The sequence below is a fragment of the Pogonomyrmex barbatus genome, unplaced genomic scaffold, assembly GCF_055798465.1.
Source record: "Pogonomyrmex barbatus isolate J1 unplaced genomic scaffold, ASM5579846v1 scaffold3, whole genome shotgun sequence".
Lineage (NCBI taxonomy): Eukaryota > Metazoa > Arthropoda > Insecta > Hymenoptera > Formicidae > Pogonomyrmex > Pogonomyrmex barbatus.
The window spans coordinates 13,398,956-13,426,855 of NW_028297127.1; the positions used below are offsets into that span (position 1 = coordinate 13,398,956).

At 39.1% G+C, this 27,900-nt stretch overlaps 4 protein-coding genes across 11 annotated transcripts; 1 reads left to right on the forward strand and 3 right to left on the reverse strand.

Annotated features, from left to right (window-relative positions):
• Positions 1-706: 706 nt before the first annotated feature.
• Positions 707-13,138, reverse strand: LOC105424602 (uncharacterized). 6 transcript variants are annotated; one of them, XM_089079324.1, is made up of 11 exons: positions 12,698-13,138; positions 8,524-9,744; positions 7,885-8,118; positions 7,546-7,746; positions 7,022-7,459; positions 6,464-6,943; positions 5,666-5,953; positions 4,808-5,257; positions 4,386-4,522; positions 3,806-3,927; positions 707-3,725 (listed from the first exon to the last, which is right to left on the reverse strand). In XM_089079324.1, the coding sequence occupies exons 2-11, from the start codon at positions 9,220-9,222 to the stop codon at positions 1,618-1,620; spliced, it is 5,157 nt and encodes a 1,718-aa protein (XP_088935450.1). In that variant the 5' UTR covers positions 9,223-9,744; positions 12,698-13,138; the 3' UTR covers positions 707-1,617. The 6 variants fall into 6 exon arrangements, with proteins under 6 accessions (XP_088935450.1, XP_088935454.1, XP_088935451.1 ...); XM_089079328.1 differs by lacking the exon at positions 12,698-13,138 and having other exon boundaries at positions 6,809-6,943; positions 8,524-10,832; XM_089079325.1 differs by lacking the exon at positions 12,698-13,138 and having other exon boundaries at positions 707-3,713; positions 8,524-10,828.
• A 4,066-nt stretch (positions 13,139-17,204) lies between these two features.
• Positions 17,205-20,488, reverse strand: Idh (isocitrate dehydrogenase [NADP] cytoplasmic). 2 transcript variants are annotated; one of them, XM_011634827.3, is made up of 3 exons: positions 20,359-20,488; positions 19,531-19,758; positions 17,205-19,149 (listed from the first exon to the last, which is right to left on the reverse strand). In XM_011634827.3, the coding sequence occupies exons 1-3, from the start codon at positions 20,452-20,454 to the stop codon at positions 17,938-17,940; spliced, it is 1,536 nt and encodes a 511-aa protein (XP_011633129.2). In that variant the 5' UTR covers positions 20,455-20,488; the 3' UTR covers positions 17,205-17,937. The 2 variants fall into 2 exon arrangements, with proteins under 2 accessions (XP_011633129.2, XP_088935456.1); XM_089079330.1 differs by having other exon boundaries at positions 19,871-20,440.
• Positions 20,489-21,341: 853 nt separating this feature from the next.
• On the forward strand, positions 21,342-26,580 carry mio (GATOR complex protein mio). The gene is made up of 14 exons (XM_011634824.3): positions 21,342-21,918; positions 21,996-22,190; positions 22,273-22,533; positions 22,600-22,827; positions 22,932-23,084; positions 23,305-23,486; positions 23,694-23,827; positions 23,889-23,996; positions 24,123-24,486; positions 24,561-24,699; positions 24,787-24,925; positions 25,017-25,227; positions 25,317-25,531; positions 25,669-26,580. The coding sequence occupies exons 1-14, from the start codon at positions 21,783-21,785 to the stop codon at positions 25,748-25,750; spliced, it is 2,547 nt and encodes an 848-aa protein (XP_011633126.1). The 5' UTR covers positions 21,342-21,782; the 3' UTR covers positions 25,751-26,580.
• LOC105424541 (uncharacterized) lies at positions 24,956-27,821 on the reverse strand. Of its 2 annotated transcripts, none has more exons than XM_011634826.3 (3): positions 27,536-27,821; positions 26,237-26,423; positions 24,956-25,537 (listed from the first exon to the last, which is right to left on the reverse strand). In XM_011634826.3, the coding sequence occupies exons 1-3, from the start codon at positions 27,614-27,616 to the stop codon at positions 25,482-25,484; spliced, it is 324 nt and encodes a 107-aa protein (XP_011633128.1). In that variant the 5' UTR covers positions 27,617-27,821; the 3' UTR covers positions 24,956-25,481. The 2 variants fall into 2 exon arrangements, with proteins under 2 accessions (XP_011633128.1, XP_011633127.1); XM_011634825.3 differs by lacking the exon at positions 24,956-25,537 and adding an exon at positions 25,827-26,159 and having other exon boundaries at positions 27,536-27,807.
• Between the last annotated feature and the right edge of the window lie 79 nt (positions 27,822-27,900).

Consider the following 27,900-nt stretch of genomic DNA (forward strand, 5'->3'; position numbering starts at 1 on the left):
ACAACTCCGTCCGCGCTCATTCTGCACCTTTTGCACCTGATTGACGTGTTACGACACAACTTCGATCACGATTTTTTATTCTTAGCTGAATTGTGCAAGAAATTCAATTAAAAAAAAAACAGCTTAAATTTTACAAGCAAATTTCGAATCGAAAATAATTCAACTGGCAAAATTGCTTAAAAGATAAAATTTTGACAATTTATATAATCCATTGCTGTTAATTCTTTTTTTATTATATTCTTTCTTATATTAAATATAAAAAAAATTTATAATTCTGTATTAAAATAAGATATAGGTATTATTTGACAATTATTTGGAAGGAACGTGTATACAAAAAGCATAATTAGAATGGTAATGTTATTGCATTATATTAGATTAAAATAAAAATATAGCATTTGTATCTTTTTTGCATTATCTGCACTTGAAGAAACGTATGTCAAATCGTGACATCAGAAATTTATAGAAATTTATTTTATACATACGAGAAAAATCAGCAAAATTATTAAAAAATTATATTTAACAAAATATTTTTTTATTTAACTTTTTATTTAACATTTAACAAAAATATTTCTAAAATTCTGCTATTTCTAAAGATTCTTCGCTAAAGAAACAGTTCTACTACTGGTGAAACAAGCTTATAAATATATTATAACTGTAGCATATTGCATAGAATATATTTTCAGACAAAATAACAAATGAGTGTATATACAGTATGAGCATTTATTATCATGTATCATACAAGATCGATATGGCTTCAAATAAATATTTACAATAACGATCGTATGTTAACTTAATGGCCACTATAAAGATGATGAACATTTGACTCCATTTTAAATTTTTCCGGGCATTCTAATCATGTACAGATTGTTTTATATATATATATATATATAGTGTATATGTATATATACATATATATATAATTGTATATTATGTGTGTGTGTGTGTGTGTGTGCGCGCGCGCGCGCGCGCACACACATTCAAAATTGGAAATTTCCAAATTCGAAATTTATATAATATTTAATAGTCGATCAACTTTGACTATTGCAATATTGTATTGTCTGGAGTCAATTTAACGACAATCCATCTTCAATTTTCAGAACATATTTAATATTTTAAATTTAATATTTTAAAAACTCGATGTATTTTCTGTAATCTCTAAAATATTTAAAAATCTCTGTTATTCTCTGATTCGAATAATATAGAAATGATCAAAAAATTTTCACTATAATTTCGACTCAGTGTTCCAATATAATTTCGATTTCAATGTTCTGAATTCACTGTATTAACTAATATATTATTAAAATACAAAAAAAAAATGAGAAACGAATATGCTTGAATGAAGCGCTGCATGTATTATCATCGAAGAACAAACCTATATATTTATATGTATTTTTTAGAAACGAGATAAATTGATATACTTATAACTACAATCGGAAACAAGACCGTCAATTTTTACAGTGTTTTAATATATAAGATAATAATTAGCATCATATGCGAGGTCAGCTAAATTTGTCCGTCAATCTTGGATCAGTTTCTTACATAGAAAAAGACGTATAAACACGGATTGCGGATATAAATAATTGCGCAATCGCAATCTCTGAATAAAAGTTTTCATGTTTACGCGAGACGGTGCTTGGTCTCGCCTGTGTTTGGATCTACAATGACTTTTTCCTTAACAGCCTTCATCGTCGAAGAAGTACTTAGAGAAACAGAATTTATCGATTCGGTAAGCGGCAGAAATCTACCATCGGCGCATTCTTTAAATAATAATTCTTTCAATCGTTGACCACTCTTCTCGTCCTTGTTGTTCACATGTATCTTTTCCATCGTTAACGTCAGCAATTCGACAATAAGATAGGATTCGGGCTTGTATAATCTCGTGAAATGGAGTCTAACATGCTCACCAATGTTCTCATCTTTTCGCGGAATGTAGTCACAATGAGGGCATGGCGGAGTCATACGCTCGATGCCATGGCGACGTTTATGTGCGTCCATGACATCCTTGTCGGTGGTGGAGAACGGACAACTTTGACAACGGATCGTCTCCGCATCGGTTTCACCCGTTGATGGAATAATGCCTTTCTTTTGCATCAACAACACGCTTTGCTTATCCTGATTGGATGTCTGTAAGGTAGCGTTGTTATTAACATTGGACGCGTTAGCGGCAGGCAACATCGCGAGCGCGCTACCAGCAGCAGCGGATGATCGCGACGATTTACGTGACGAAACTGATGTGGATATATCGGCGATGCTATCGCTATCCACCGAGATCCGATCATCTTCGAATTGTCTCCGCGACGCTTGAGCTTCCGCATTCGCTTGATGCTTCTTCAGATGCTGTATGTAATTCGCATAGTATTTGACCGAATAGTCGCACGTATCGCAACGATAGCGCTGCTTGGCGCCGTGCAAAGTCAGATGAACTCTATATTGTTCACGCTTTTCGAAAGCGGACGGACATTTGTGGCACTTGTAACGTTTTTCCTTTAGACGACCGTTCCGTAAGTAACCTGGATAAACAAAATTTGGATTGCCGCGCATAAAGATACCGAATTGTGGATCAGGTGGCGACTGAATTGGTGATCCCGGGGAGGATGTCAAGGTGCGGTCAGCAGCGGAAGTGGCAGCGGCTGTAGATGATTCCGCAACCGCTTCACCAGTTTCACCGTGCCGTCGATGAACAACCTGATGCTTTAATAGATTTTGTGCTGTTTTCGACGAGTAGTCACAATCGTTACATTTGAATCGATTATTTGAGCCATGCAGCGTCATGTGATACTCTAGGGCATCGAGTTTGAAATATCGTGCTGGACACTTAGCGCATGTAAACACTTGATTCCCAGTTCTTTGAACAGTTGAAGAGGCATTATTAACATTGTTATAAGAATTGTTTGAATTCTCATTGATTTCAACAACGATCCATGCAACATTTGATGTGTTGTCATTGCTCTCCCGATTCTCTGTTTCGACGCACGCTGTAGCAGGCGGTGGGTAACGTTGCGAGTGACCATATAAAGACAACAGATACTTGGTGCGTTCTTGATACTCTGTCGAATGTGCCTTCTGATGAGCTAGCAGATGGGATGGTTGCCGTGCTGCGTATGAACACCATTGGCACGAATATGCCAGTTCTGTTGTGTGGTATCGCAAGTGAATGCGCAACTCTTTTTCACACAGGAACCGTGCCGGGCATTTGTCACAGCAGTGTACCAAACGCGAGTCTCGAAGATCGGGCTCGGTGCCTAGTACCGGAGTGTGTGTCATACCAAGCAGGGTAGCTAGGTCGCTCACCTGTTGAGAGTCAGGTCGCGTTTCATCCACAAGACAGTGAACAGTACCCAGAGATCCCGCGTGCATTTCTGTGTGCGCAATCATAACTTCTCGACGCGAACAAGTAAAGCTACAGTCTGTACAGGCGATTAGGGGGCCCTGAGTTGGAACGTCAACGTGCATCGTCTCGTGATCGCGCACTTCGGCACGTCGTGACGAGATGTAGGGACAATGACGACACTTGAGCATTTTCGTCAAGGTACCATCTAACCGCGATACCCAAACCAGTGGAGCGTCCGGAAGAGCCCGGGTGTCCAGAAGAAGTGACGGTGGTGGTGGTGGTGGTGGTGGTGGTTGAGTCTTTGAAGCCATCGTTGCGTTGTTACGCGATGTTATCTGAATTACTTGTTCTATAGATGATTCATCCTTTGCTCGAGAACCACCTGTAACAAACGCTTTGAATTGCAACGAATATCCAGTATATGAATTGTATAAATGTACGAAGTTTTGTGTTATATAATTTATAAAAACTTACTTCCTTCAGAAATTGACACTTGTTGTAATTTACTCTTGGAATTTGGTGACGAACATTCCATATTCTGCTGATGCATAGCTGCTAGCTCTTCCCCATGAAGTCTAGCGTGATCCAACAGTTCTCTGAAGCACGATAAATAGACAATTACAATATATGTTGTGTTACTCTACTAAGTCTTTGTACTATATTGTGGTCTCTTAGTACTGATAAAAATCAGAATGTCATGTATCAGAAAATTAATGATAAGCAAAGGAGCAGAAATAATATTTATAAAATGAATAATATAAATAGTACGAATGTACATAAACAGTTCAACTTAAAAATTAGATCCTCAGTGCATAGCCATTATAAAATTAAAATAATATTGTTTATTTAATCTTATAAATATCTCATAGATATTTAACACATAAACTTGATTTTTATATGCTTCTTTGTTCATTACGTTTGTTTATAAATAATTCTGTTTTCAGAAAATTTTTTAATATTACAAAAAGAAATAATTGATTATATATGAGATCAATCATGGATTAAAAAGAATGGAGCGTTCATGTTAATAAAGCAAGTTACCAGCGACACATACGCCTTTGTACTAACGTAGTATGGACAAAGATAGCATTTAAATATAGCTTCTAAATTCGGCCGATGGTTCATCCTGTGAAGGGACAGAGTAGCAGCATCCGATGCTGAAAACGGACAGTCCTCACAACCAAATGGATTCTATAGAAAATGAAATAGTGCATTAAATTAAAATAGATTGGATATAAAGTTTAGAAGCAAGAGAAAGAGCTCATGTTTTACATAAAAAAGAATTTGTTACAATTGTACATCTAATAATTGTGAATCCTTTACTATATCTTTAGTCTGAGCTGTTGGCTATAATTGATAACTATTTTTATTTATCTCAATCTTTTTATAACTTTTCATTTAACTTCTGTTATCTATAGGTAAACGCGAGACGGCTTCGATCATTGCAATAAGTTAAGTATAACACATAGAACTTACCCTTTCTTCAATAGACTCTTGATCAACAAATTCATAGTGAGATTTAACATGCAATAGTACATTATCTTTGTTGAAGTCTCGGTAATTACAACGTTTACATTTCCACTGAGTGCGTTTCTCATCTATCGCAGGAGATATAGAAACCGCACCACCGCCGCTAGGAGTTTGTATGTGCATCGTGATAGGACTATTCTTCAATAAAGATTGTCCACGACTTCTAATCGCTGCTTTGAGCGGCGGTGGAGGTCGCAGACTCACGTCCACATTATGATTATTTTGATTTGCCTCGTTCGATGGTAAAATTGTAACGGGAGATTGTGACGTTGGACCAGTTGCTGAAGTATACTCCTTATTGCCTACAATCAACAATTTTGTCGACAATTCTTCAGAGTTCGTTTCTTCTATGCTACGTTGCTCCATACGATCTTCATCCCACGATTGATGTTCTACCTGAAACAGAAGATATTATGCCATGTAAACAGAATTTAACGATAAAATGTATTAGACGAAATATTGAATGTTATGAAATATGTTTAAATCAAACTATATCGTCAAAAATTTTGTATCGCGTTCATGATAAATCGACGTACATCTCGTTCAATTTACACAGAATTTTTGGAAACATCGATCGAACTTTCGTTAGGAAAGATAGGATCGATAGTTCCTATTAATTACTAAGAATATGCTTACAGTAAGTGTCACAATAGTGATCAAGCGTCCGAGCGCTATTGCCAAATTGTGGTGCCAAGATTCTTTCATCGTACATCCTTTTGCAAGGCAATTATCGGCTCGTTAAACTATTACATTGATATGCGAGATAAGAATGAATTATTATGTAACTGAGAGTCATTATTTCACCTGTGCGAGATATTTGTTATATTTGGAATAATTCCGTCGACCTGTCTCATCCGTCATGAGCACTCTGGCGCTCGTATGCACTGCGTCTTTAGCCGCTTTAAGCTTAATATGTTTTGTGATGTCCCATCGCCAGTTAGAACGATACGCGCACATTGAACACTCGAACGGCTTCCGGTTTAAATGACCGACTATATGTACGTGAAAGCGACTTGCGGTGGAAGCCCAAAATGGACAATGGGGACATTTGAATACCCGTCGCCCGCTCGGATGTGTCGAACCACCTTCAAACTGATAAAAGTTTTTCGTAATAAATAGAGGACTGTCAGTAAGAAACTAGAAGTGAACTAGTAACAAATTAGAAAGAGAGATGCTCGACATCCACTATGCAATATGTAAAGCACATTCTTAATAATAATAAAAAAAAAAAAAAAAAAAAAAAAAACAACGAAGCTCGTTCCAGTTTCTAATCAACGCTCACCACTATTTCGTGATATACATAGAGAGCTTCTTTATGCATACTACAAAATATCTTGTACTAAAACTAACAATAACAACGACAGCAACACTTGTAAATCGTCAACTATTTTACAGAAACGAGAAATTATAAAACATACAGCTGAAATAGAAGAATATCCACATAGCAATGAGAATATACTTCAGAAAATTAAATAAAATGCAACAATTTTCCAAATCCCGCTTGCTTTATACAAACTTCACGATGATCTTCGCAGAGAGCCGGAGTTTTGCGAGTGACTTTCTTAATGTATATACTTAAATCACTATTGCTAAGCATCGTACCGAAGATCCAGAAGAATTTAGTCCTCTGAGATTCGCATCCCAATCCGTTTGCGATGAAAACGGAGAGTATTCGTCACGGTACGAAGTCATGCGGATATCCGAACGATTTGTTACTTTCTCTAAACTACTACTGATGGACGACGTTGTGTCGTTGCGCGAATGGCAGGATTGCATATGCATTTGAAGATCAGTCGTACTCTTGCAACGTCTTCTACACTTAGGGCAACGAGTCGTACCCATGGACACGCTGAGCGCAGTGTGGTGTGTCTGTTTGTGGCAGGCCAGCTCTTCCATGCTACTAGCTTTAAACGTACACCAGCATTTCAAGTCGTTCTCACTACTTACGGCTACCTCCGGCACGCCGTTATTAATCGATGTCGCTGTCGTTGTTAGTTTCTCTTTCAATTTATCGAAAAAGGAGGCATTCTTTCTCTCAAATATTCCAGCCGCGGTATTGAGATTCCTCTTCGAATTCGCAGCCTGAAAACGGATGACAATATATGTGCGATGTGTTTCACACTATATATGTTAAGAACAACAAAACTTGTTTCAACTAACCTCTTTATTCCCATACATCTTAGCTAATTCTGTATCTCTTGCAATTTGCGCCAGCTCAGGTCTTACTCTGACACGCGGAACTTTCAATAGAGTCGTAGGTGGCCCATTGCTACTCATACCACTGAACGTATTATTGGACTTTGGTGTACTCGCTAGGCTTAGTGGAATTAACATTGGCAGTGGTTTTCTCGGCTTCGAAGGAACAACCGAAGAATGGGATTCCGCTAAGTGACGCTGCATCTCGGAGTCCCAGGCTGTTATAAATTGGCAACCTTTTTCCTCGCATTTTAATGCAATACACTCCGCGTTAGCCAGGGCGCTTTTCTTATCGTCTATCGAAATTAATGAGTGATCTGATACAAAGGAATCAGTAGAACCAGCCGACGTGGTTGTGCTTCCGGTTTTACTTAATGCTTCTCGAAAATCACTGGCTCCAACCTAGCGGACATTAGATATATTATATAATGTGATTAATTGATATATTCTAACGAACGAAATTGCAATTATACACATTCTCATAATACCTGATTGTAACGTTTTGGACTATTTCGTGGCTTACGTTCGAAAGCGTTATTACTTTTGCGGTTGACCTGACCCACAGGTGGGTCATGATGATACGACTCATGCACCGTTAAGCTCTGACGGATATCAGCAGTAAAATTACATGCACGACATTTGAAAGCACCTCCACCTCCATGATTCCGCATGTGTCTTTCTAGATTCCACTGAAAAACAGCGTTAAAGACATACATATAATCTATATAATTTCAAAGTGTAATCGCAAGCTTCTTTGAGCCCCTGGAAAATTTTCTGATGTGTTTAATCACATATCGCTGGGAAACCAAGTAGTATGAGGAACAAACCTTATACGCTGAACTAAAATCACAAGCATCGCACTTGATCATCGGCATAGAATGATATTTAACATGCTTAGTATAACGCGCTCTGATGTGGGTCACGTAATCGCATTTTGCGCATCGAAAGAATTTTCTTTTCAAATGATGCAGTCTTTGGTGATTTTCAAGATCTTTCACGTTCAATGCGACATACGAACACGCAGGGCAATGATTTTCGACTGGACTGTGCCCGTTTTTGCCCTAAAAATTACAATAAAACATATTCCTGCGACCTATGAGTATGTCTTTATATGATTGTTGTACTTCGTTCGACTATATGAAAATTGCGACCGCAAAATAACGCAGAACGATATAACACTGCATCTCTCAAGCGGAAGTTATTACGCGTCATCGGATCACTATCCGTTTTTAAAACGGAACTCGTGTCTCTAAGCTCGTCATATTTTCCGTTTTAAAAACGGCCGTATTTTTTTTTTTTTTTTTGAAGGGGAGAAAGAGAGAAAAGAGAGAACAAAAATATATATATATATATATATATATATATATATATAATAAAACAAACAAAAGTACGAGAACACAAACACGTAGCGAGGCAGCATTAAAAAGAGTACGATCTGGCAGGAACGACGGCGTGCATCTGCTTACCTTATATTTATGTTCCTTTTGCAGGTGCTCGAAGTAGGCCTTGATACTCGGCAGCGTTTTGGGGGGCTCGCAGGTCTTGCACTCGTAAGATGCCTGCTCGTTCATCTCGATCGTCTCCTCGGAATTCACCGCGACATCGACGTCCACATCGACGTTGACATCGACGTCCACGTCAACGTTAAGGTCAACGTCGCCGTCGCCGTCGCCATTACCGTCGCCGTCGCCGTCACCGTCACCGTCACCGTTATCGTCGTCGTCGCCGTCGCCGTCCAGCGTCGCCTCCTCGTCCTCCTCTTCCTCCTGCTCCTCCTCGTTATCGGCGCTGACGGCTGTCATCGTCAGCTCGTCATCGTCGTCATCGTTGTTGTTGTCCTCGCTCATCTCGCTCGCCTGCTTGCTCACAGCGCTGGCCGCTCCCGTATCTTCGCCCTTCTTCGCGTCGTATCTGTTCGCATCGTGCTCCACCTCGTGACTCGCGGCCCCTTTAAGGTTACCTTCCGGTTTCAGAGTGGTCGCCTTTACGTCGACGGCGACCGCGGCGACGGCGATTGCGGCAGAACTCGCTCTCGCACGTCTCTGCTGCTTCTGCGGTCGCGGTCGCAGTGCACGCAATCGGGGCAGCCTTCCCGACATCTTGGACGAGAGCCGCGCGCTTCCGCGCAGACTTCTTCGCTCGCCCTTGCCTGCCGCAGGAAACATGGCGTGCGCGCGCTCTCTCTCTCTCTCTCTCTCTACCTATCTATCTTTCTTCCTCTCTCTTCTTTCTTGCCGCAGGAATAACTATTCGCCACGTTCTTTATATTTCGGTACGAGCCACCGTCATCCTCCTCGGACTCTGGTCTCGCCTGGCAGTAATGATTACGATTACGCTTATGGCACTCGCTACCGCCTTGCCGTTACTCCTGCTGCTCTTGCTGCCGCCGCCGTTGCTTCTACTACTACTGCTATTACCGCTGCTGCTGCTACTGCTGCTGGCGCATTCACGCGTCGCACGGCACTACGGGGGCGACGACGCTTTCGTTGTGAACGCCTTGAACGTCCGTCCGATCGCTCTCTTGTAAAAGCCAAGAGCGATTAAAAATTTTTATCGGAGCGATACCGCGACTCGCCAATAATGCGCCGGTCATGCTGGGCTGTCTTTTCCATTGTACTATTGTTGGATCGCAATAACAATTCAATCTTTTACCGTCGTCGTCGTCGTTGTAGGCACGCGAGTAAAACCTGAAAAAAAATTCCGATTACGGAAGTACGGTCCGACCGGATGTGCGTGTCTATCTGCCTCAGCCTGCGTACGTCTCCTCACGATGGAGGCGACACGCAGACACGCGGCAGTAGCAATGGTGTAGTGGCGGCGGTGGTGGTTCGCCATATTTTCTTTTTTCTCTTTTTTTCCCCACCAACGGTAGAATTTGGAAAATCTCATGAAAAGATCAATTCGGTTCCCACGCGTGGTCCACTGACCGCGGCGCGTTTCTCAGCCTCGCGTTCGATCTCCTTTTTTTTTTCCTTTTCTTCCTCTGTCTCTCTGCTCCTCCTCCTCCTTTACCTCCTCCTTTGCCGCCGCCACTCTAATCGCGAAGCCGCGAGGCCGGATCTATCGGACAGCGTGTGCAAGCAGGAGCGTATTGCGGATCATTAAGTTTCTCCGTCCCGAAACGAGAAAGAGATCCCGGTTAGTCGGCAGGTCGTCGGGAGTCATCGTTCGCCATCTCGTTCCTGACGCGATCGGTGACGCGATGTCACGACCGCAATCGCGACCGTCTCAAAAAAAATGTCGAGCCATACGAAATCCGCAAAGGCATTCACAAAATCACAACGTCAATGTCGGCCTCACGACTTCCCCCTCTTCCCTCCAATCTCTAGCGTAATCCCTAAGATTTTCCGGATTCTCGAAACAGCGTGAGATGGCCGTTTGCGCTTTCCTCAAAATTCAGACGTACATCCTACGCACGTTCCTCGTCACGAGGAATCTCGCGGAAAGGTGCAAGAAAAGCGCAAGATGGAGGGGAGAAAAATAGACGCGCGGACCTCCAACGCGACGTCGATACTCCAACGTTCCACGTTCCTCTTCCGCTCCAGATATCTCGCTGTACGAACAAGGGATAAATATGGCCGCGTCTCCAACACCGACGACATCCGTCCGTTCGACGACCGCGTCTCGATCTACGGATCGATATCTCTCATGTCCTCTCATTTCCACCAATAAGCAGATTAATTTAATCCCGGTTTAATTTATTTTTTTATCTTCTCTTCTAGTTCTAAGCGTCAGAAAAAATTGGAGTAATTAAAATGAGATTAAAGTTAATCTATATATTGGTGGAAACAAACATCAATCGTAGCTGTCGATAACATTCGTGTCGCTTAGGACCGTTTCTCCTTCTTTCGGCGCTTAAAAGGAAGCGTGTCTTAGGAGCGGGAGTGGGAGGGGAGTGGCACAGGTAGCACAGCTGAGAAGGACGCATCGTCGACGATCTAATCGTCGCGGATCTAAGTCGTTCGAAAAGAGAATCGCTATTAGTTTATGCGATCACGCATAGATCGAATTTAGTAAAGTGGCTCCCACGGCCACGGAGGAACGTCGGCGTGTCGCGCGCGGCGCCATGATTAACCCCGGCGCTGCCGCGATATCGAAGCCGCGGAGGAGGCGGAGGAGACGGAGGCTTTTATCCGCGATCCCGTTTGAGCGAATTGAACCCGAACGACAGTGATGCACGGTAGGTCCACGAATATCCGCGAGGCGACTTTAAACACGTTGGGCCTTTGTACGCTTTTGTATATCAAAGTAAAATTTCTATAAATATATTCAATAAGTGAATAATGATATTATCATTTACTGAGTTAATATCTATTTATGTAACACGATTAATAAATAAATGAGATTTTTATGATTATTTGCGGGATCTTACGTTTAATTATTTTATTTTCTTGTGAATTTTTATATTCTATTCCATTTTTCTTAATTGCGCACCGATTATTTTTCGATCTTGAAAATTAAATAAAGCTGAAATTTCAAATTCACATTATTAAATGGATGATCAATTTAATATCATTGATATTTATAAGTATCTTATAAATCTTATTTAAAAAACTGGAATAACAAAATTATTATTACAGTAAATAATTTTTATGATTGTATATCAGCACACTTTTTACTTTACGATATGTTATATAATCTGTCATTAAAAATTTTGTTAAATATGCCATTCGACTGTGGTCTATGATTTCTAGAAACGCGATTTAATTAATTACTTTATCTGCTCTTGGGTTCCTTGTGGTCTGTCATCATTATCTACTGATCGTACATTAAATAAATTTTCATCGTTTAATTATAAATATATACTTCAAATCTCGTTTCTCTTTGAGATAAGATACGTTTCTTTTTTTTTTTTTTGCCCAATAAAAATCTAATGACGACACTTGTTTAGTATCTAAGGTAAGCTCGTAGTCGAACAGCGTGATTACTGACGTTGAATTTCTTAGAAGAAATCGTCGTGACTTTCTAGATCCCTGTATAAGGGAGCGGAAAGGTCCATTCAATGTGCCCGCATTGTGCCCAGTTGTGACTTCGTCGTGTCGCGGCACGATATCCGGTGGAGAGAAATGAAAACGGACGCGAGAGAACGAATCGGTCGGAAAACTTCGATGGGCGTATGTAAGCGAGTAAGCGAGCGCGCGCACACTTCCGCACGCGTGTGTATGCGTGTGTACGCGCGCGCGCGCGCGCGAGCATCGTTCGGATCGACGCGAAGGAATCGTCGTCGGATGACGAGCCCAGCGCGATCGATCCTCACGAATGGCGGTTCCACCGTCGATCACCTTCGGATCGCGATCCGTTCCTCTTCCAGGCGGAGTCGTGAACGAAGAAAGGGAGAAACGGAAAGAAAAAAAGAGAGAATCGAGAACGAAGGGATCAATCGAAGGCGGCCATATTGCGAAGCCGTGGTTTCCTCGAAGAAAACGTCGGAAACGCTCGCCGTTTTTCTTGCTCCCGGAATCGGAACCGCGCCGAGTTTTCCCCAGGTCTTCTCCACGCCCCGCGTACTTGTATGCCTCCGATTGTCGACGAGGTCAACGGTTCGCCGCCGCGCGGAGTGTATATTATTAATAGCCCGCGAATACTGCCGTCGCGCGAGACCGTCGTCCGTCACGAGACGACGTCTAATTGAAAACAAACCTTCGTCGTCTGTGCGTGCCACATGCGCCGCCGTCCGTGGCGGTGAAATCTCTCGTGGCAGGTTATCTCGCTACTATCGTGCGCGACCGCTTTAGCGGCGACAATATTAGTGTCGCGTCATCAGCAACGATCGACGGTCGGCCAATGGAGTAGTCAGTCAGAAGGGCCCCTCCGAGGATTCACTAATCCGTCCGTTCGTCTATTTATCTGTCTTTTCGTCCGTTTATATACATCGCGTCGATTCTGTCTGAATAATATTGACAGTGGCACGAAAAAGATCGTCGTTGCGACACCCTAGCCGCCTCTCTTCCTCTTAGCTCTCCCTTACCCCACTTCTCTCTTTCTATGTCTCTCCCTCTCTTTCTTCCCTCCCTCGGTCTCCTTCACCCCCGCTCCGGCTCGCGCTCTCGCCGCGCTCTGAGCTCTTCCGTTCTCTCCGATTATCGGCTTCGATCGCGAATATCGCTCCTTCGTCATCGGCGTCAGCACTGGCCGACGAAGCGGATGGCGAATCGTAGGATGACTACGAGAAGGCGAACGGGCGCAGCCCCTTCCCTCCCCCGCCCCTCTACCGCGCCCCTGTGTTCGGTCGACTCGATCAGCGGTGGCGACGGCGATGGCGAGGTGCCCGCAAGCCGGGCGCCATCTGCAATTCCGGTTATATCCCGGAAGAAGTGCGTTGTTGTCTTCAACGAGTTCTTTTTCCCGATATATCTTCATCCTTTCCCCCGGTTTTATTGAAAAGGACCCTTGGTCCGGAGCGAAGATCCTTCTCGGAGGAGAAGCTATTCTTGTCGTGCAAAAGCGGGTGTTCGAAAACATCATTCTAGTGGTGCCCTCTAATTATACAACAAAGATCCCAGCGGATCAACCATCCCGAGGAAGTATCCGATCGCTCGGAGTATCGGATACTCTGCCTTTTTCCTATTTACAAATTTCTTTTACAAATTTCTTTTGATTCCTTCTCTCCTCGCCTCGAGAACCATCTATTATATTGCTTATCTCGTGCGCCGTCCCCGTGTCTTATTCTCATCTCGAGAAACCACCTTTGCTCCTGATGGGAGTCGTGCCGTTTTTTTACCTCGGTCACGTCCCGTATCGCTCGCTGCGTTATTACCGCTAATTTTCTCTTCCCTCCTCGCGAACCCACGCAATAGCTGCGCCTCCTCGCCACCTGCTTTTCAGGGTCGCCTACTTTCCGGTCTCGGTGGAATCGCGTCCGCCGCTGGACAGACTCGCGGTCTCGCGAGTCAAGAGCAAAATCCCTCGGAAGTGTCGGCATACCAAAGTTGCAGGCCTCGACGATGGGTACTTTCCATTTAGTGACACAAGTCGACACAAGTATCGTTCTATCTTTCTTGGCTTTCAATGATTAACAAGGACAAAATGATATTTGTGTCGACTTGTGTCACTAAATGGAAAGCACCCGATATCGCTTCCTCCACTGGGACGGAACGAGGCGCGTTTATATACAGGGTGTCCGGGCCCGATCCGGAGCCGACGATTTCCGCCGGCGGTGATTATCGTTTACTTACAATCATCCTTCAAACATCCTACGTGATTAAACGCCTAAAATAGGAAACGGAGATGCGGCGATGCCTCGCGCATTCGTGCCGGCAACCAGCCACGCAAACATGATATGATACACGTATCTTCTTCGTGCAATTATTTCGCAAGTAACGCGGAGGAGGGAAACAAAACGCGAAGAGCGGAATTCATCATTCGGAATACAATTTAAGGCGTGAAATAATTATCATCGCGAATTACAATTGCGAATGTCTTTTGTAATTGCGAGAGACCGCAAGCGCAAGAATATCGCGCTGTCCTGTGCAGAAGCGGCGGGGGGGGGGGGGTATTCTCATTCCCCGTATCAAAGGTTAAGTATGGGAGTTTCGCATTTCGTATTTTATTTGGATCTCTCTTTTCTGACGTTGTACGTCGCGCGAGCCATGCACGTCACATCGCGCGGACGGACGTCGCCTCGGAAGAGGCGACCTTTACGAGCGAGGCGGTTGCGCGACAGACGCGATAACAACGTTCGACGTGTGCGTGTGTAGAGCAGCTGGGGCGTTACGCAAACGCGTGTGCGCCTCTTACCTGCTGGCGGAGACACGCGTGCACGCGTGATCGGGAAGGACCAGCGCCGCCAACGAAACCGGATGCGCGTAGCGATGAAAAAAACTCAAAGACAGTTAACCCTGGATAACCTGGGTAAAATGTCGTGACAAGGTCAAGTTGGGTCCGCTGAATCCGATAACGATCTCGGACGGTCAGATATATCGAAAGCAGATTTTACCAAGTCGACCTCGAGTCGGTAGAAAAGCAGAAACATCATGGCAGGTTGACTACGAAAATGCAGCAAAATCTGTCTCATTCCGTAGCCATTTAAATGACTACGAAGATTTCTGCTGGTAGTCTGTTGTTAAATTATGTCGACGGAATGCGAGCCTAAGGCCGATGTTAATATGCCGCGATATTCTGCAGAATTTGAATATTTAGCGTGCTGCAGTTAACATTATGCTTACGAGGGTCAACAAAGATGACAGAATTAAACGAATCAGTAACTTAATTATTAGATCCGATTTATAAGAAAATATTTATCTTGTAATTTTGTAATCGGGAAGAGATCCGTGGAGATAAATCGAGACGATTATGTAATATTCGATGCACGAGACAGAGAAATGGCGAGAACAGTTTTCTCGATGATGGAAGTCAAAACTAACGGGTGACTGAACAAACCACGATTTTAGACTAAATCCTTTCTAATTATCTATTATTTGAGACTAATTCCTTTTTTTAAAGCCTACGTTTTTTCAGTTTATCATCACATAATATTTTTTCTAGAATTAATGAATTTTTAAACTTTATACTCCTCATATTATAAAATTAGTAGGTCATTCGCGATGTCGGTAAAATAATTCATCAATAATATCGACGTACATTCCATTTATCATCTGATGATATGTAAACACCCTCGATATACCGGGTGTATTAATATACCTGATTATTGTTTACGCGCATGGTGAGAGTTACATAAACATGAATTCGAACTTTTGTACAGTGTATGAATAATTTATAAAAGATTTCAAAGGTCAATGAATCCATCAGGTTAATTAGTGCGGACCTTTTTTACTGATATTCACGTTAGATAAAAAGTAGTAGTGTCATATTGAAATATTTAAATGTTTTTTTATGTATTTAAATTAATTGGTTTCTGAAAATTATATTAACATTATGCCGATAATTAAATTATAATTAAAAATTTGGAAAAAGTTGTATCTGCTTTTTAAAGAATTAGGAAGATTTATTTATTTATATGGAAGATCTATATATATGGAAGAACAAAATAAATGAATGAAAGTAATAAAATAATTATTAAATTGTTTGTAAAAATACTATAAAACTTCAATTAATCATAATCATAAAATAAAGAAGCGAAGAAGAAATATAATCATAAGATAATGAAACGAATAATTAGATCTTTTGTCCAGTTTTGAAGATTTTAAAATTGAAGTTTTTGTGCATTTTATTTTATTTTTTTAACTTTTCTAAAACGAATGATTTTTATCATTTTTTTTTTAATTAACTTAATTGCTAGAAAATCATTTCTGACAAAATTTCCAATTGTACAATTCATTATTTGTAATTTCTTTTTCAAATGATGAGTAACTAACAAATACGTGTTTAAGACAAGAAATTAATAATTCTGTTCATATTAATAGAATAGCGAATTATTTCATTACTCAGAAAACATTTTGCGCGCAAATATCCATTATGTTACACATATGCAAACAAAACCTTATTCCAGTTCATCATAAAAACAGCAAATGGCCAGCAAACTTTGTGACATTTTTTTCATGCCACTTGTGTGTAATATGTACAATGAAAATATTCCACAAAGGTTGAGCAAACCTTGTACAAGGTGTATAATACGTGCAAATTTACATGCAAGGAATGTTAGCTGAGTAGTTTAGCTGAGTAACCATCAGAGTTTTGTCAAAGCGATTTTTATATCCATTTCTATCAATGTCTTAATTTTAATTCCGATTTAATCTATTTATTTTTTTCTAACTTTTAAAATTAAAAAAAAGATAAATAGTAGATTAACCTGAAATTAAATCTATATTTATACAAATAGACATTAGTTGATTCAAGAATCTTTTACTTCGTCAGATTTGAATAGATATATTAATCTCTATGATAATTATTGCTTTTATACGTCAATATCCTTGTTCGCATTTCTTGCCAATAATGCAAAAACTAGAATCACAAGTATAAATTGCTCGTTGTGTAATCGCATAAATTCAAGCTATTAAAGATAATGCTTCGTTTTCGTTCGAATTGCAACAAAATGAAAATTTTTATTTTGACAGAGCTTTACGTTCATTCGTAAAACGAGTGAAATTAAGTAATCGTGAGAGCTGATAGCTGATAACGACTATTACTGATTACGAAGTTGTTATTTCCTACGCGATAGATCACGCAATGCAATTTTTTTCAAAAATGATTTTCAAAGAGTGCAATGCTATATTATTCAAGATGCAACATTTATAATACATAATATTTATAATACATAATATCTCAATATAATGCGATTAGATTTTGATACAAAGTAATTCATTATGTATATATCTGTAACGTCAGTATATAAAGTTTTAAAATAATAAAGATTAAAAAAAAGTTTAAGTTTAAAAATCTATACAATTATTTGCACAACTCATTTTGTGTTCCCTAATAGACCAGTGCTAAATTCGTCTGCTTTGTTAAATTATTCTATATTTGTAGTGATGTATAAATTCTAAAATGCCACTATGACTGATGATAATTTATATTATTTCGATTATTTAGCCGAGTTGAACAATTGATCCAATCCTTAGCAAATATCATTATCTCATATCATTATCATATCATTATCAGCTTTTTGTATTTCATAGCCATCGAGAAAAATCGGTTCTTCACAACATTTTACGAAATACATGGTCTGATTAACGCCCCATCAAATAAATAAGATGAATCGAGAGCGGCGCACACCAAATAAAATTTAATTGTAGTATAATCTTATATATATGCAAATATATTATATGTTATATGTATTATATTATATATATTATCTATATCATGTCTCATTGAAGCTGAATCTTTTTCCCGTAACCACATAGATATTTCCTTCCTCTTGCTGTAATGCGAATGATAACTTAATACTTGGCTCGTAGACTACATTCCTCGTCATCGCCGGCGAGTCACGCGTCAAGCTGCTTCTTTAGATTCTCGGCGAGTTTATCCATAAACTCGAATGTTTCCAAATAATCGGCTCTGGTAACATTGTTCATGCCCTTGATGCAAATGGCGAGGTCCTTGGTAAAATAACCAGATTCAATGGTATCGACGCAGACTTTCTCCAGTGTTTCGGCAAAGTGTTTTAGCTTCGCATTATCATCAAGCTTGGCACGATGCAGTAGACCACGGGTCCATGCAAAGATGGAGGCAATCGGATTAGTGGATGTCTCGTTGCCTTGCTGATGTTGACGATAATGACGTGTGACAGTACCATGAGCAGCTTCGGCTTCAATCGTGCGACCATCCGGGCACACGAGGACAGACGTCATCATGCCCAGAGAGCCATAGCCCTGTGCTACCGAGTCTGATTGCACGTCGCCATCGTAATTCTTGCAAGACCATACGAAGCCACCATCGGACTTCATAGCGTACGCCACCATGTCATCAATCAGCCGGTGCTCATACCATAACTTCTTTGCTTCGAACTGCTGTTTATATTCTTTATCATAGATCTCTTGGAATATGTCCTTGAAGCGACCATCGTACTTCTTGAGAATCGTGTTCTTCGTGGACAGATATAGTGGATAATTACGTGATAGCGCATATTGGAATGAACTATGAGCAAAGGCGCGAATGCTCTCATCAGTGTTGTATTGAGCCTGGGCAATACCAGGACCCTTAAAATCGTGGACGATATGCTGGATCTGCTCGCCAGAAGTCCCGGTCCATGTAATCTCCAGTTTTCCTGGACTTGGCACCACAAAATCTGTGGCTTTGTATTGATCAGCATGTGCATGTCTGCCAATGATAATTGGTTCCTTCCAGCAAACCACTAAACGCGGTATGTTCTTGCAAATGATTGCCTCGCGAAATACTGTACCTCCCAGGATGTTCCTGATGGTGCCGTTTGGACTCTTCCACATTTGTTTTAGTCTGAATTCCTCCACGCGTTTTTCATCAGGTGTAATAGTGGCGCATTTAATACCAATATTGTAACGTTTGATCGCCTCGGCGCATTCCACTGTCACTTTGTCATTCGTGGCGTCGCGATTTTCAATACCCAAGTCATATGTATGCATCTCAATGTCTAAGTAGGGCAAGATGAGTTTCTCTTTGATCGAATCCCATATGATACGTGTCATCTCATCGCCAAGAATGTCGACGACTGGGCCTGCCTAAAAATTGCATAATATTCAAAAAATCTTTCTTTTTTTAGTCTTTTTCATACTTCAATTTTATTTTATGAATTAATGTTAATTAGACAAGAATGATGTCCCTTTTAGAATATTTTCAAATTGTAGTGCAAATTTAAACGTCTTGATCTCTACGGAAAAAGTTCTCATACATTTTATAATTAACAATGATTTCGCATCCAAATTAAAGAAAAAAAAAAAAAAAGAAGTCAAGACATCTCAGTGTGCAAAGTCCACTTTCTCACGCCCTTCCACCGTGGCATTCGCGAAATCTGTTATACTGGTTTCAAAAGCCGTCTCCTTTTAACGGATTCGGAATGAAACCTTCGTTTCGGAGCGGATAATTTCTCCATTATTATTTACCTTTATTTTTGCCATTGTCGTGAACGAAGCGCTGAGGATCTTTGCGAGCGGTTCTGTCGAAGACGGATTTCGCAATAAATGATGACGGTGATGACAATCGGATTCGAGTGAGGACGATGACGATGATGGTGATGTGACACCGTGGTAACTAGCCGACTGTAGCGAGTGTATAGTCCTTATGAAATGTGCGTACGACTGGAGGGCACGGTGGGGAGCAAGCATGGCAGCCTTAAATATGTATGTCACCTATTATATATATATATATGTGTGTGTGTGTGTGTGTGTGTGTGTGTGTGTATCTCTTAATATTCCCTCCACTCTGAATATATTCTTTCTCCACCTGCCACTTTTTTATATACTTTGCGTCGGCGCTTCGCTATTTTTCTTTTTCTCGAGCTTCGCTACGCGCGAATCTCGACTAGCCTAAGTTGATTCGGAATCACGGAGATAACTGATAACACGACGAAACTCTAATCTCGCGGAGAAATCACATGTTCGATTCTTTGGAATTTGTACTCTGATTCCGTAAAAATTCGAACCCTAGCTTCACTCGATTCAATGGAATGAATCTTTCTTCCTTCTTCTTTCTCTCTCTCTTTCGTATTGAGAACGAATACGACTACGGTTTGTCTCTAATCACGTGTTGCCAGCTTTGTATTTTTACGAGGGACGGGAGATTCATCATGACGTATTAAGTGTTACGTATCTATTGATATTAGTTCTCTTGATGTAAGATCTTGAGATCTTCTTCGAGCAGATCGCACCAAAGTCTGAATTGTTTCACCCCGTTTATATTATTATTTTGAGACATCTCGAATATTATATTACCGTCGCGATCGAAAATAAAACGCGACGTAACCACGTGGATTGGTATTGTTCTTTCGTAGATACGGCGCGTTTTTGATGACAGCTGCCATGTTGCATGAGCCCTTTAGGAAAATTTTGCTTTTCAGAGATTTTGATTGGCGATACTTGTGTACCTAGGATTACGATTAGAGATTACTTCACAAAGAAACGACGATAAATACAAATGCAAGATGTGCAAGTAAAACGATAAATTATTATCTTCAATTCGGAATATTCAATATTTCAGTACATACAGCGTGACATTTTTTTCCTAGTGTAAATTTGTGAAAAAATTGAATTCAATGAAATTTCGGACGAAACGGTTTACATTGGTTACTAGCGCAGAGTCAATCAAAAATCGACTGAGCATTGTGGAGACAGCAATGATTTTTAATTGTAATTTGTTTAATTTATTTAATTTATTTTAATTAAATACATTGACAGAAATGGACATAGAATGAAATATAGTTCGGTGGATGTATTCGCGCTAATATCAGATAATCACGAAGATTAGAAACATATGTTATAGGCTTTAAGCTAATTCTACATTAGTGTCCACAATAGATGATTTAAGCTTTAAGAAATAAGAAATTGATCAATCATAGTCGATTATTCTTTTCATATTCGATTATAATTGGTCGATATGATTGGTCAATTTCTTACGGTTTAAAGATTAAATACTTATTGTAGACCGACACTAATGTAGAATCAGTCTAAAGCCGTTGTCACACTACGTATTACGGATGCGGATCGGAATTTAGTCAATCAAGGCGAGGTAGCTTGATTCGCATCCGTAATACGGAGTGTGACAACGGTTTAAGGCCTGTTCTACAATGCATTGGGTGTCGGCCTCGTGACTGTAAGAATGGGCTAATCACAATCAAGTATTCTCTCCACATTCGTCTGTGATTGGTCAATTCTTGTGGCTTGCGGCACGCGATATCGACTGTATTGTAGAACAAGCTTTATCTCAGAAATTCTACGCTCACAAATCGTTTCACGCTGGTTCGATCAATCCTGTTCTACGAACACAGCCGTTGCTTATCTCAGATCTCAGTGTTGTTTTGATTCGTTGTCAGAGAACAAATAAGAGTACAGTATTTATTCGAACTCTTGCGAGAAGTTAAGAGGCACGATAAACATAAATACCCAAAGGGTATGTTTCACGGAGAGACGGACAATCACAAACAACGAGGCAAAGAAAAGTTCGTTACACTTCTTTTTGGCATGCTAATGATCTGGATCATATGGCCGGACGTCACGCGGTACGATTTTAATTCTGATACATATCGTGCATGTTAAACGTAACGTTACGACGTCGATGCACGATGTCGTCGGGTGTGAAGTAACGTGATGATGCGCGACTTTATGTCAGGAGCGCGCGATAACGAAACGGAAAGGATAAAATGAGCCGTCCTAAGTGGGACATATTATGGTCCCCTTTTCACTCGGACCGATTTATCACATGGGACAGCGACGCAGTACTGAATCTCTATGAGATCGGACTGCGAGATAATAGTGTACGGGAAAACGATCAGACTTGTAAGTTTGCTTCGCAAAGATGTCGAACTCATGTTTTGTCTTGATGTTTATCTCTTATGTTTATCTTTTCTCAACAGATTTGCAAATCTCGGAGCATTCTGTGGCTGAGCTGATCTCCTCTATTACAATCAACAGCTATGCAAAATGCATTGACTTATATCCACAACCAGAGCTAGACATTGTTGCTAGTGGCCATGCAAATGGAAAAATCGTTCTGAGTACTCTTAGTCCTGTGGAATTTGACTACCAAGGCCTAGCTGGAAAAGAATTCTGTAGAGATTAATATACTACATTATTATTGCACAGAATTATGTTTTAGTGATATCTAATCTATATATCTGAATAAAATTCCAGTTCCTAAATATATGCGGTCATGCAATGTTGTTGCATGGAATCCTATGGAAACTCACCTGATCATGTCTGGTCTGGATAAACATAGCAAGGAACACTCTGTGTTACTTTGGGATGTGCTTCATTGTCCAAAAGGCTCGGAACGACCAATAGTAGAAGCAGGCATATCAGAAACAATACATTCCGCTGTTTGGTTCAAGCATGAATCGAGATGTTTGGCTCTCGGCGTCAATAACAAACAGTTGAAAGTTATTGACTTTAGAGGTATGTATTCAAAAGGTACGATCAATGATTTACTGGTAAAATTCATATTCTTTTAAATTTTATTAGATTCTGCAAAGATGGTAAATGTTACCCCTACAAAAGCGATATATAATCTATCAGTAAATCCCCATAATAATTATCAGTTACTTTCGCACGTTGATAATCTGATCACAATATGGGATATTCGATGTTTCGAGAAACCGATAGTTACCATAATGCCACAACGACAGGTTACAAAGGTGCTCTGGTGTCCTACTAGACGGAATCTAATTGGTACATTACAAAAAGACTCAGGTATAACATGTATACAATTTTAAACTTCAATAATATGCTTTATGTAACTCTTTCGCAAAAATGACAAAGCTAAACATGAATATACATTTATCTTTATTTCATAGTTGGTTTGCATCTCTTTGACATTCAATATTGCGGAATAGATGACACTGAACCAGGTGTCTTGGAAAGGGTCGTTTTACCACCGTGGCATAGTCCCATAAGTTTTTCATGGCATCCGACCGATGAGAATCGTTTATTAGCAATATCACAACAAGGTATTTGATGATAATCCTATCTTATCTATTTTTATCAATGTAAATTAACTTTCATTTCTGTTTAATTTACTCTTTATCTTTTTTTAATTATAATAATTGGAAAAAGATAAAAAGTAAACTTAAATCAAGATTGAAGTTAACTTGTATTAGTAAAAATAGACATTAGAATAATCTTTTTGTGTTACAATAATATTCAAGATTACTGGATCTTATTTCTTAGGCGTGACTGATTACACTGTATCTGAGAGAATAACGCTCAATTGGTCAGCTCGATCGTGTCTGATGTGGAATTGTGCTTTTAAATCGTTTAAGTATATACATAGCGAGGATAGTGTTTACAAAGAGTTGGATGATATCTCGGTTTTAACTAAGAGACGTGCTATGCTCGAATATGGTTTACTTGTAAGTGGGAAAATCTATTAAAAACATATTTATCCTTATATATTTTAATACTATAATTAATAAAAACATATTTATCCTTAAATATTTTAATATTATAATTATTGACTTTTATTTTGTTTTTTATTTATATATTCATTTATATATTCTTCTTTTTACTTCTATTTTTAATTATGTTTAATTATATCTTGTATGTATATACGTTTTCAGTCGGATTTAGCTCACAATGGTGATGTAGCCGAAAACGCAACTTTAAAAAATTTATGGCAATGGTTGTATCTAAGTCGTTCTTTAGTAGAAGACGGCACTATACAAAGTCCTGACGTGAAGCATCCTGGTGTAAGGTAAAGTTACAACGCCTCATGAAATATATATGTAAGCATAATGCTTCCAACCTTTACATAGGACAGTCTTGAAGTTTGAGCATCAAAATCCAAGCAATGGCTTGAAATCAGAAGTGATTCATCGCCCATGGTCGGATTTAGGTTCCGGTTATGTAACGAAAGTCTACAGGTAACAATTATCTGAATGCATAAAAATAATAATAAAATAATAAAATGTGGCTGTCTACGCCTATTTAATTTCATGATGTATTTTGCTCGCCTATTTAATTTCGTATTGTATTTCGCTCGATCGTAGATCGCTAGACAGAGAAAGGAGTCTTCTTCTGTGCGGTTTGCGATTTGATAGAGAAACTAACATCGCATACGATAATGCGTATCTAGACAAATTAGAGAAGGAAGGTGCATACGCGAAAGCAGCCGCATTCGCAGTATTCAATCTTTGTCTAAGGCAAGCTATAGATATTTTGAATCGAGGTGCAAGCAAGACACAAACGACTATTCTGAATATGGTAGCTATGGCGCTATCAGGTTTTTCCGAAGAGCGTACTACGTTGTGGAGAGAATCGTGCCAGAAATCTAAATCTCAATTATCAGATCCTTATTTGAGAGCGACATTCGGTTTCTTGACTGCGGATAACGATTCCTATGAAAGCGTACTTGTAAGTATAATAAATATGCAAAATCAAGATTTTGTAAGACTAAAACCAGATATTTAACAAGCTCGATATCACAGAATGAAAACGGCATGGCTGTTGAAGATCGAGTAGCATTCGCTCTCATGTTTTTATCGGATAATAAACTCTACGAGTACTTAAAAAGACTAACCCAGAAGGTAATTGAAGAGGGAGATCTAGCAGGCTTCTTGGTTACAGGTTGTGTGACTCGAATGTTTTTGTATTTTTCGTAATTTGTATAAATGTTAATTACATGCTCATTTCTAACGCATCGTCATACTTCAGGTACGAGTACAGAAAGTATCCAATTATTGAGTAAATATTTGGAGATCACCTCGGACGTTCAGAGTTGTACTCTTATTGCTATCAGAACTTTTTCGCCAAAATTGCTTCAAGAGAATCAGGTTCAAGTATGGATTTCTAGGTATAACATAATCAAATTTACATAATCAAATTTTTCTCATAAATATTTATCAGATAATTACGTTTTCTAATTATTTATATAACTGTTACAGTTACAAACATCTCTTGAACGCGTGGAAATTATGGTTTCAAAGAGCCAAATTTGACATTGTTATGAGATCTTTAACACCACAGGACAAACCGCCACAGCAGATACATGTATCATGTCATTTCTGTGGCAAAAGCATATCAGCTTCCATGCAAGGATTAAGTAGAACGAGAGTCCCGTTTGGTAGATTAGGCGGTACTCCTAACAAATTGAAGGTAGATTTCTATTTTAGTTCTCAATATTTCTCAATATTTCGATTTTTCAATCTTATATTTTTTAATAATTTCTTTTCCTTTTTCGGTAGATGACAGCATGCCCGAATTGCCGCAAACCTTTACCACGCTGTGCAATATGTTTGATGCACATAGGTACGGTCAGTGGATTGCAAACTGCTCCCAGTCCTGGCGGCAGCAGGAACGAGGAATGCAATAGCAAGCTTACGGAATTCAGTAGTTGGTTCTCGTGGTGTTTAACATGTAAACACGGTGGACATAGCGAACACATAGCCCGGTGGTTTCGGTAAGACTATAAAATCGTATTGTACATATAAATTAATAAAATACAATTGGGATAATTAATATTAGAAAAAACATATAAATATATAATACATTATGGAAAATCTACAATGCTATTAATTCTTGCATTTAATATTTCAGACAACATACTGAATGTCCTGTAACATCTTGCAATTGTCGCTGTTCATCTTTAGATTATACACGTAATACAAGTGTGACATAAGTATCCTTTTATATACCAAACTTTGAAATATTCATACGCACACACACACACACACACACACACACGCGCGCGCGCGTACATCACTGAGATGATTTATTTTTATTAGTTCTAGAATTTCGCATGTTTTGTATCTAATCCAATTTGATTGATTTTATGTATAGACAAAGGAATGCTTATATTTGAATACTCTTTTTTATATTGCAGCATTTCTTGTTATTATTATAGTAAACATATATATCAAATCGGCAGAATGTAAAAAGAAAAGTATGAGAAAGAATGGAACAGAGTAAACAATTTGCAGAAAAACTCTCTTTGGGCTTGTGCATCTTTTAATCTTCATTGAATACTCCTTCTAACTGATTAGCTATTGCGTAGCGCACATTCACCATTTTGTTGTAGCTATTTGCATCTGCAGCAAATATTTTTGCTAAGAATATTGATGCTTTCGTCAGAAAAACTGACGATGTGAAAAAGTGTTTAACTTACCAAAATCTTTAATCATGTCCGGAGGAAAGCATATAAAATTGTTAGAGAACATGGTGGATCTTGATTTCACTGTACCGCGCACCTCTATATAATTTGATACATTGCTGTCGAGCGGCTCATGAAATGTCACATTAATTCGAGCATCATCTGTTGTTGTTATCTCTGCACTCATACCATCTGAACTTTTCTGTAAATTGCCCAAATGCAAAAAGTATTACTGTACTTTATGAATGTTATTAATTATATGTAAAAATTTATCAGAAGCAATGTTGTTATAAAAAACAAAGTAAAATTTCACAAAGGAACATTATTACAAAATCAATAATAGGCAAAGCTACTTATTTTGATGTTTTTTTGATTATTAGATCATTGCATTAGATTCATTTTTTTTCCCTTTCTTAGGAATATTTGGCTACATTTTAATCAATGTCTCTTTAAATCTTTTTCATTTTAAAATTTTATATATGAGTTAGAAAAAGTTAATTCTTTTGCAACTTTGCATACTAACTTTGCATAGTAACTTTTGTAAAATTATAATTTCCTAAAATCGAACGATTTAATCCATTAAGTGATAACCCAGTCATTTCTGAAGACAAAAAAATTACATTTGTTAGTAATCCTCTTTTAAAGAAAAAGATACGTAAAGTTAGATTATGTGATTTTACAAAAGAACGCTTAAAAAATTTCGATACTTCAATACTTATATATGCGACTTCTATTTAATCCTTTCATCACAGTGGTCGACTCCGTCGGAGCCCTGCCGCTGAACCGAACACCATGTGTACACCATGTATACATTGCGCGACGCCAGTCTTCGGCGTTCGGGTTTAAGTCTTATGCCTTGACATGCTTTTGTATATACACATTTTTAAGTGTTAAATAACAATTGTGCTTGAATAAAAAAAATCGTTTCTCTGACATAATAATAAGTAGATTTTATATTTATAACATGAAAAAACCGACAGCACTCGTACACACGGATCACCACGTGGACGCCATTTATATCCGGCACTCGTAATGAAAGGATTAAAGATATTTAAAAATTCATTTTAATTAGGATGTATAGAAACGATTTACTCTTCTTAAAAAACCGATTTCTTAAATTTTCAACGGCATATTTCATTTTGAATAATGAAGAAATTTATTCAATTTCAATTAATTTTATTAGAATGTATTAATGACATATAGTAAAATTAATTTATAATAAATATTATTTACTATGATAAGATATGAGATAAATTATTTCTATTATTTGGCAAGCCGGTAACTATGATCGAACTTAACCTAAAATATTCTTACCTCCGTAATTTTGCCAAGCACGATCGCTTCTTGACCGGCGCGTTGCCCTAATCGCTTGCCCAGAATGCGTAAGTCCGACATTCTTGCAAATTAAGTAATATATCAATAACTGACGCTTCACAAATACAAAACTAGTCGCCGCTGAAGCTCGTAACAGTTCTACAATAAAGCTGAATAAAGCGAAGCTGCCGCTAAATAGCACCAATGACATACAGCGCATGCGCAAAATCGCAGAATTGATGATCATTCGAAAGTCAACATGATGTATGAAACTTTCATAATACTCTGTTATTTATCATAAAATTCCCGAGTTAACTATAATCTCTGACTGCAAAAATGTATTTTGAATTTTTAAAATGTGCGTT

Coding starts and splice junctions, on each gene's coding strand:
- LOC105424541 (XM_011634825.3), bottom strand. CDS start 27,616: ATGTCGGACTTACGCATTCTGGGCAAGCGATTAGGGCAACGCGCCGGT. Junction 26,424..27,535: donor TGCTTGGCAAAATTACGGAG/GTAAGAATATTT, acceptor GGCAATTTACAG/AAAAGTTCAGATGGTATGAG. Junction 26,160..26,236: donor GGACATGATTAAAGATTTTG/GTAAGTTAAACA, acceptor TATTTGCTGCAG/ATGCAAATAGCTACAACAAA.
- mio (XM_011634824.3), top strand. CDS start 21,783: ATGAGCCGTCCTAAGTGGGACATATTATGGTCCCCTTTTCACTCGGAC. Junction 22,191..22,272: donor CCTAGCTGGAAAAGAATTCT/GTAGAGATTAAT, acceptor ATAAAATTCCAG/TTCCTAAATATATGCGGTCA. Junction 25,228..25,316: donor GTACTCCTAACAAATTGAAG/GTAGATTTCTAT, acceptor CTTTTTCGGTAG/ATGACAGCATGCCCGAATTG.
- Idh (XM_011634827.3), bottom strand. CDS start 20,454: ATGCAACATGGCAGCTGTCATCAAAAACGCGCCGTATCTACGAAAGAA. Junction 19,759..20,358: donor TTTTATTTTCGATCGCGACG/GTAATATAATAT, acceptor TACATATTTAAG/GCTGCCATGCTTGCTCCCCA. Junction 19,150..19,530: donor CGACAATGGCAAAAATAAAG/GTAAATAATAAT, acceptor TGCAATTTTTAG/GCAGGCCCAGTCGTCGACAT.
- LOC105424602 (XM_089079324.1), bottom strand. CDS start 9,222: ATGTTTCCTGCGGCAGGCAAGGGCGAGCGAAGAAGTCTGCGCGGAAGC. Junction 7,460..7,545: donor GTCCAAAACGTTACAATCAG/GTATTATGAGAA, acceptor AATGTCCGCTAG/GTTGGAGCCAGTGATTTTCG. Junction 6,944..7,021: donor AGATGTATGGGAATAAAGAG/GTTAGTTGAAAC, acceptor ATCCGTTTTCAG/GCTGCGAATTCGAAGAGGAA.